The sequence below is a fragment of the Sus scrofa genome, chromosome 7, assembly GCF_054392235.1.
Source record: "Sus scrofa isolate SSC_HxYL_T2T_F1_AM1 chromosome 7, Sscrofa_HxYL_maternal_Yorkshire_Landrace_v2.0, whole genome shotgun sequence".
NCBI lineage: Eukaryota > Metazoa > Chordata > Mammalia > Artiodactyla > Suidae > Sus > Sus scrofa.
In genome coordinates, this window is record NC_139389.1 from 108301082 (window position 1) to 108310000 (window position 8919).

The following is an 8919-nucleotide window of genomic DNA, read 5'->3' on the forward strand; positions in this document are numbered from 1 at the left end:
CACCACAGCTCACGGCAACACCGGATCCTTAACCCACTGAGCAAGGGCAGGGACCGAACCCGCAACCTCATGGTTCCTAGTCAGATTCGTTAACCACTGCGCCACGACGGGAACTCCCTTTCTTGTTAATGTTCTTCTTTTTTTTTTTTTTTTTTGTCCTTCTCTCTGTTGTGTTTTTTTTGTTTTGTTTTGTTTTGAGAAGTGGTTCATCAGATGACCACAGAATATTTAAATCTATCATTGGCTAAGGTCATTTTAAACTAACCTGTCTTCTGCAAGCACTGCTTTGTATTCAAAAACAAAGTAATTTACGGAACACTCCTTTGAATGATTTTATAAGGACTCAAATGCAAGGCAACTCACTTTTCTGAAGGATTATTTTTTCTGTTTTATGATTGTATCAATGTTCCTATTGTATCTACAAAATTGAATACACACAGCCCCAACTGTCACCAGTTTTAATCTCCGGATTAGCTGGGGTTTCTACAGACCTTTCATTAGAACTCAATTAGCTGGAGCTCTGGAGTTGGTGGGAAAGTTCTGTGTTGTTTAAAATTTGCCCATGTTTCAAGTAAACAAAGCAGAAACATTATGTGGGACAATATTAAAAAAGAACAAGTTAATATTAACTAGCAAAATGGCATCTTAGGTTCCGCTTTCACCCTTGAAACACTTAGTTTATGACTAGCATTTTGTGTAGTGAGGAGAATGTAGGGCAGGAGATTAATAATTGGGAAAGAAGCTGTCAGTTTTCCAAGGAGTGTGATAGATATAATATATTATCCTACTCTTGGCTTCTGAGAGGGAAATTTGGAAATATGAATCTTATTCCTAAAATATGTGTAGTAGAAAGATAAATTCCATATGCTTACTATAGAATTAAGTGATTGTGGATGTTTTTCTCTATTGATGTCCAACTGTTTCCTGAAGAAAATGAAAGAAAGGGTATACTACCTACTAAACTGGAATTAAAGATTTAGTTAACTGATTTTGTTTAAATTAAAGGGAGGCATTGCACTGTATGCTCCTTTCCTCCCTTCCCTTCATTCTTTTGAACAAGAAACTGAAGCAGGTATATTCTGTAACTTTTAAGATGTGATTAGAAATTTTTAAATGAGCTGGGTTTTTGCATTCTTAAATATTTTGTAACTAAGGAGAGGTAGAAATCAGAAGATAATTCTTATTCTCTAAAATGGTAGAATCAGTCAAATTGACTTCAGAAAATAGAAATCTGAGAATGGTCATCTACAAAAGAAATTACTTCTCTAAGTCCCTAACTAAGCCAGATTGGCTGTTCCTCCTCAAATACAAGTTTTTATTACCTAGAGCTTTAAGTAATCTTCTGTAGCACCCCTCTCTTGGTGTTGATATACCTGCTTCCTCACCAATCGTTAATGTGAAATAGGTTTAACTCTGCTTTTTGATATGAATATTTTGAACATTTCTTAACATTTGCCAAAGGGCCTTCTCTTGTGAAACAAAGCATGATAGTTTTGGAAGTTTTGGAGGCGGAGTAAGTGGGGTGATGGGGATGTAGAGCACTCTCACTTCTGTTGTTAGATGGATATAAAGAGAGCTGGGAAAGACGAAGATAGATAATCTAATTACACTCCCTGGGAGTGGCTTTATTGTTTGACCCAAAGTATCTGAGCAGACTCCTTCCCTAGATTATAAATATGTGACTCTCTTACAGGAGAAAATGTCCACCTTGGTTCTGGTGATGGACAGCCCAAAGATTCTGGACCCCTTCCTCAAGTGGAGAAGAAGCTCAAGTGTACAGTTGAAGGGTGTGACCGGACGTTTGTGTGGCCAGCTCATTTCAAATACCACCTGAAAACTCATCGGTGAGCAAATCTGAGATTTGATACTTGGAGCTCAAGAATGTTGATGCTTCTGAAGAAACTTGTTCCGCTACTTGACAAATTAAAGGAAGGCAGGGGCTCCAGCTCACTTATGCTTAGGATGTCTTTTGTTCTTTAATAGAAATGCATGTATTGTCTCATTTACCTTGTTCTTGACAAATATTTAATAAGACATTTGGCATATAAATGTCTTAGAGCAAGAGTTTTCAAATCTTATTATAAAACATAATTTCTTAGAGCTTGTTTTGTGGCTCAGTGGGTTAAGAACCCAACATTTTCTCTGTGAGGATTCGGGTTCAGTCCCTGGCTTCACTCAGCAGGTTAAGGATCTGGTGTTGCTGTAAGCTGGAGTGTAGGTTAAGATGTGGCTCAGATCCTGTGTTGCCTTGGCTGTGGTGTAGGCCTCAGCTGCAGCTCCAGTTCAGCCCCCAACTTGAGGGCTTTCTTCCTTATGCTGCAGGTGTGGTCATTAAGAAAAAATCCAGAAAACATGATTTCTTAGAGAACTTTAAAAAAAAAAAAAAAAAAAAAAAAAAAAGCTAATATATAGGCTCAGGCCCCACTCTAAACCTTTGAAATCAGTATTTCTAGCAGAAGGGCATCTAGTTTTAACAAACTTCATGTGATTCTTCTATTTCCAGATTTGGGGGTTACTGTCAGTCTTGAGTGTCAGTAGGAGCTTTGACATGTCCTCTCTAGCAAAGAGTGATTTTTTTTTTCCCCCAGAAACGACCGCTCCTTCATCTGCCCTGCAGAAGGTTGTGGGAAAAGCTTCTATGTACTACAGAGGCTGAAGGTGCACATGAGGACCCACAATGGGGAGAAGCCCTTTATGTGCCCCGAGTCTAGCTGTGGGAAGCAGTTCACTACAGCAGGAAACCTGAAGAACCACCTGCGCATCCACACAGGTGTGTGCACCGCCAGCGTTCCCCCAGCTCGCCCCCTGCTTGGCTCAGCACTTGCGCGCTATCCTTAGGAAAGGCTCTGAGATGGGACTGGAAATGAAGGTTGGGGTTGTTGCTATAACTCTGAAGATGGGATTTCTTTTTTTCTAATGCCTCATGGCCCTTTTCAGTTCTTTCAGTCAAGTTTTTTTGTCACCTCTGTGTGAGGAACGGACAGTATTGATTTTGGCCCCTAGTAACCTTAAGTAGGAAGGGTTATAAGACCATCTCTGGTAATAGTGATATGATGAGATGTGGACAAAAATGAGTCTTTCCAAATATCTTCAAATGTTACACGGTTGTAATTTAGGCCATTAATGTTTATTGAGTTACACAGACCACACAGATCCTGTTCTAGGCACTAAATGGGGTAAGATAAGGGGGAAATACAAAAGTTAAGATTAAGTTTGCTTTTTTGTTAGAGCCTCACAACCTGAGAAACAGAGTGGAGAAGTGACTTGTTCTGGGTCAAACAGCATATTAATATCAAAGGAGCAAAATAAATATACCCTGACTTCTTAACCTAAAAGTTTAAGGGTGACGTTCCAAGCCATTTGGCCAAGCTGTGTTAAGTCTCTTGCCAGATTAATCACTGAACCCAGACTACTACCTTAGGATGTGTAACTGTTTTTCTCCACTTTCTTGCCACTTTCTCTTTCTTTTCCTCATTTATTCTTGCATTGCTAAAATGACAGCAGGTACAATTAAATGGCATTTAAAAAGTGAAACTATGAGTTCCCATTTTGATGCAGTGGAAACAAATCTGACTTGTGTGCATGAGGATGCGGGTTCGATCCCTGGTCTTGCTCAGTGGGTTAAGGATCCAGCGTTGCCATGAGCTTCGGTGTAGGTCGCAGATCTGGTGGTGGTGTGGCTGTGGTGTAGGCCGGCAGCTACAGCTCTGATTAGACCTGTAGCCTGGGAACTTCTATATGCCACTGGTGTGGCCCTTAAAAAAAATAAAAAAAATAAAAAAAATAAAAAATAAAGTAAAACCCAAGCTGAAGCTACATTTGTTCTGGGCATGTCACTGAGTCCCTCTAGATTGACATTACCACTGGATATGTTTAGGGTAGAATAGCTCTGTTTTCAGCTCTTTCTTGAAAGAGGAAACAGTACTTACTCCAAGAAAGATTTTGAATGAAAGTAAAAGAAAAGCATCTAGTTGAATAGATGCCTACTAGAGTTCACTACGCCTCATTAAATTCAGTAATTCTTCATCCTTGTGCCACTTGTCAAATTTGTAGCATTAGATAAAAGTAAACTTTTTTTTTTTTTTAATGTTTAGGGCTGCACCTGAGGCATGTGGAGGTTCCCAGGCTAGGGGTCGATTTGGAGCTGTAGCTGCTGGCCTACACCACAGCTACAGCAGCACCGGATTCCTGACCCACTGAGTGGGGCCAGGGATCAAACCTGCATGGATGCTAGTCAGATTCGTTCTGCTAGGCTGTGACAGGAACTCTGAAACTAAACATCTGTTAAAATGCTTTCTTTTATTCAGAGTATAACCTGAATTTCTGTCTTCATTCTGACTCTTGCCAGCTCTCCCTTGTTAATCTCCTAATCATTGGCCAATTTCAGAATTTGGGGTTTCTCTTGTTTTCTTGTTATACTCTCTCATTACAATCTCAGACCTTAATTTAATCACTTCTTCCTAGATGCCTCACACATTGAATTGTAATAATTAATATAATAATAAATTTTAGCATTAATTGAGGCAATTTAATATATACCAAGCATATATATATTCTTTAATCTTCAGGGTACCTTCATGCTTTAGATAGTGTGTTTATTGATGGAGGAACAGAAGGTTAGAGAGTTAAGTAACTTGCCCAACATTATGCAGCTAGGAAGTGGCAGAGCTAGTATTTGACTTCTGATCTAAAGGTTTTCTTTTTTTTTTTTTTTTTTTTTCTTTTTAGGGCTGTACCCACAGCATATGGAAGTTCCTAGGCTAGGGGTCCAGTCAGAGCTACAGCTGCTGGCCTACACCACAACCAGAGCAACATGGGGTCCAGGCTGCATCTGTGACCTACCCCACAACTCATGGCAATGTCAGATCCCTGACTCACTCAGCAGGGCCAGGGATCAAACCTGCATCCTCATGGATATTAGTTGGATTCCTTTCTGCTGTGCCACAACGGGAACTCCCAAAGGTTTTATTTTCAATTGCTGACAACTCATTTTATCTCATATGTCAGAATCAACCTCACCCTACTATATAGCACAAGGAACTATATCCAGTCAGTTTTGATAGAACATGATGGAAGATAATATGAGAAAAAGAATATATATATTCATGACTAGATCACTTTGCTGTACAGCAGAACGTTATAAATCAACCATAATAAATTTTTTTTTTAATTGACCTAAGGAGTTCCCATTGTGGCTCAGTGGTTAAGGAACCTGACTAGTATCTATGAGGACATGGGTTTGGTCCCTGGCCTTGCTCAGTGGGTTAAGGATCCAGCGTTGGCCATGAGCTGTGGTGTAGGTCGTGAATGCGGCTCAGATCTGGGGTTGCTGTGGCTGTGGTGTAGCTGGCAGCTGCAATTCAACCCCTAGCCTGGGAACTTCCATATGCCATGGGTTTGGCCCTAAAAAGACCAAAAAAAAAAAAAAAAAAAAAAATTGACTTCAGATCTTCAGTAGTAACAATAGTAATTAAAGCTGCCAATTTTAGTGGCTTTACCATGAGGATTTACTACATTCTAGGCACTGTACTTCTTATATTTAACTTGAATCATTTCATTTAACCCTCAGAATAATCTTTTGAAATTGTATTATGTTAATTTTATAAGTAAAAAACTGATTTTCAGAGAGATTAAATATCTCCCCCGTACTGTAAGCCTTAGTACCAAGATTTGAACTCAGGGTTAACTGGCTCATGCCTCTTGAACCTCTTTCTCTTCTTTTATCTCAGCAAAATCACTATACTCTTAGTTTCCAAATACAGAGGCAGTCTCCCCTAAGCCAGCTTGATGCAGAGATTTATGTCATTAGATTCCAATGAATATTTTTTAAAATCTCCTTTTCCTGAGGTTCTTGAGTTCATCTTGTTAAACATTTAACTTTATTAACTGGAGTTTTCTGTTTTTCCTGCCATTTATTCTGTCATATGTGTGAGTATGTTGTTCATTCAGCAACTTTTTGAGTGTGTAGCATTTTGGGATCAGTGTGAGAATATATAGATATATACTTTCAAAAAAGTTATAGACCAGTGGAAAATCACTAACATTAAATGAATCACTGAAAGATAGTGTTATCTAGAGCTGCACTGCTTTCTCCTTCAAGGCCGAGCTCCTGTATTGTCACCATGCAAGCTTACTTACTGAGTTTCTGTGTTTCCCCTTTAGCCTCTCACATTGTCTTACTCTTAACAGTTCTGACACCAGCCATGTTTTTCCCCACACAAAGGAATTCTCTGCAACACCAGCTGGGTATCTACAGTTTAACTCAATTCTGACACTCTCTGGAGATAGCATCAGATTCCACAGGTTAAGGGCTCAATCCCACAAGACTGCCACCTACTTCAAATGTTAATTGCAAGTAGCAAGTCCCCAGGTTACTCAACAGCTTCTCTGTCACCTGGCTATCAGTTGGAGGTTCCCATGACCCTCCCCTTTGGATTCAGTTATTTGCTAGAACAGCTCACAGAAGTCAGGGAAACACTTAGGTTTACCAGTTTATTATCTAATAAAGGATATGATGAAGGATATAGATGAGCAACCAGATGAAGAGATAGAAAGAGTGAAGGCTGGAGGAGTCCCAAGCACAGGGGCTTCTCTACCTGTGGAGTTGGGGTGTGCCACTCTCCCGGCACATGGATGTGTTTACCAGCCTGGAAGCTCTCTGTACCTGGTACTTTAGAGATTTTTATGGTGTAGACACCATGGATCATTAACTAAATTTCCAGCCCCTCTCTCCTCTCTGGAAAATGAGGGTAGGGCTGAAAATTCTGCTTGGTCATTCTGATGACCAGCCCCCATCCAGGAGCCCACCAAGAGACACTGCTATCACCCAGGAAGTTCCAAGGTTCTCTGTCAGGAAACATAGTCAAAGATCAAATGTTAGAACAAAAGATGATCCTGGTACTCTTATTACTTAAAAAATTACAACGGTTTAAAGAGCTCTGCATTAGGAACCAGGGGCAAAGACCAATATATGTACTTATTTCACACTTGTCATGTTCTGAACTTGCTCTCAGTGCTCTCAGTTTGAAGGCTATGCTCTTACTAGTCCTTGTGCCTGAAATTTCCTTTCATCTTAGTCATCTTTTAAAATCAACTTAAATTCAGCTTCTTTTAAAAAAAAAAAAAGTTAGCATGAGACTTCCCTGGTGACCTAACAGGTTAAGGATCCAGCATTGTCACTGCTGTGGCATGGGTTCAGTCCCTGGCCTGGGTACTTCTGCATGCCATGGGCCCAGCCAAAAAAAAAAAAAAAAAAGATCATAATAAGAAATCTTCCCCTTTCTCGAAGTGGGTTAAGGATCAGAGGGTTAAGGATCCAGCATTGCCACAAGCTGAGGTGTAGGTTGCAGATGCAGCTTGGATCTGGTGTTGCCATGGCTGTGGTATAGACCAGCAGCTGTAGCTCCAATTTGACCCCTAGCCCTGGAATATGCCGTGGATGTGACCCTTAAAAAGGCAGGAAAAAAAGAGAAATTTTCCCCTTTCTGAATGCATAGAGCACTTCTTTGTATAGGAATTTACATTAAAGTTATTTATAAATACATTTATATCTCACTAGCTTGTGACCCTTGGAAGATAGTGACTGCTTCTCTGATTTTTTTCACTTTTTATTTTGAAATAATTATAGATTCATGAGAAGTTGCAGAAAGAGTACAAAGAGTTCTGAATGTTTTACCCAGCTTTCCACAAAAGTGACATCTTATGTAGCCATAGTACAATTTCAAAACCAAAACGTTAACTGTGTTGTCAGTCTACAGACCTTATTCAGTTTTCACTGTGCATCTTTGATTTTTTTTTTTTTTTTTTTTTTTTTTTTTTTTTTTTTTTGCTTTTCTAGGGCCCTTCCCGCGGTATATAGAGGTTCCCAGGCTAGGGGTCGAATCGGAGCTGTAGCCGCCGGCCCATGCCAGAGCCACAGCAATGCGGGATCCGAGCCGTGTCTGCAACCTATACCACAGCTCACGGCAATACCAGATCTTTAACCCACTGAGCAAGGCCAGGGACTGAACCCGCAACCTCATGGTTCCTAGTCGGATTCGTTAACCACTGCGCCACAACGGGAACTCCATCTTTGATTTTTAAAATAACAAAGTAATACTGTAGAAAATGAAAGTTAAAGAAAAGCATGAAGAGGGGTTCAGTTATGGTGCAGCAGAAATGAATCTGACTAGTATCCATGAGAATGAGGATTCGATCCCCAGCCTCGCTCAGTAGGTCTGGGATCCTGCATTGCTGTGAGCTGTGGTGTAGGCTGACAGCTATAGCTACAATTTCACCCCCTAGGTGTGACCCTAAAAAGCAAAAATAAATACATACATAAATAAATATATATGTATATATATTTAAAAGCTATTTTAAAAAAAGAAAAGCATGAAGAAGAAAATAAATCATCTATAATGCCACTATCAGGATATAACTACTGATAATACATTGTTACAGATTTTTCTGTGTACCTCTGACTAAACATTTTTGTTTGCTTTTATAAAATGGAATTATGTGGGAGTTCCCCTCATGGCTTGGTGGTTAACGAATCCGACTAGGAACCATGAGGTTGCGGGTTCAGTCCCTGCTCTTGCTTAGTGGGTTAAGGATCCGGTGTTTGCCGTGAACTGTGGTGTAGGTTGCAGACGCGGCTTGGATCCCACGTTGCTGTGGCTCTGGCGTCAGCCGGTGACTACGGCTCCGATTAGACCCCTAGCCTGGGAACCTCTATATGCCTTGGGTGCGGCCCTAGAAAAGAGAAAAAATTTAAAAAATTAAAAAAAAATAAGGAGTTCCTGTCGTGTCTCAGTGGTTAACGAATCTGACTAGGAACATGAGGTTGCGGGTTCGATCCCTGGCCTCGCTTAGTGGGTTAAGGATCTGGCGTTTGCCGTGAGCTGTGGTGTAGGTCACAGACACGGCTTGGATCTGGTGTTG

The 8919-nt window shown here is 40.3% G+C and overlaps 1 protein-coding gene across 4 annotated transcripts in view; it reads left to right on the forward strand.

Annotated features, from left to right (window-relative positions):
* The window catches only part of ZNF410 (zinc finger protein 410), a 45736-nt gene that overhangs the window by 23131 nt on the left and 13686 nt on the right, over window positions 1-8919 (forward strand). For 3 of the 4 annotated variants that reach the window (XR_014811116.1, XM_003128661.5, XM_084969761.1), the window contains exons 6-7: window positions 1694-1844; window positions 2589-2770. Coding sequence is in view for 2 of the 4 variants with exons in the window: in XM_003128661.5 (XP_003128709.1) it covers window positions 1694-1844; window positions 2589-2770 (333 nt within the window). In the remaining 2 variants the exon portion in view is untranslated. Of the gene's footprint in view, window positions 1-1693; window positions 1845-2588; window positions 3657-5300; window positions 7126-8919 lie in introns of those variants that run through there. The other variant, XR_014811117.1, reaches the window with a different exon arrangement.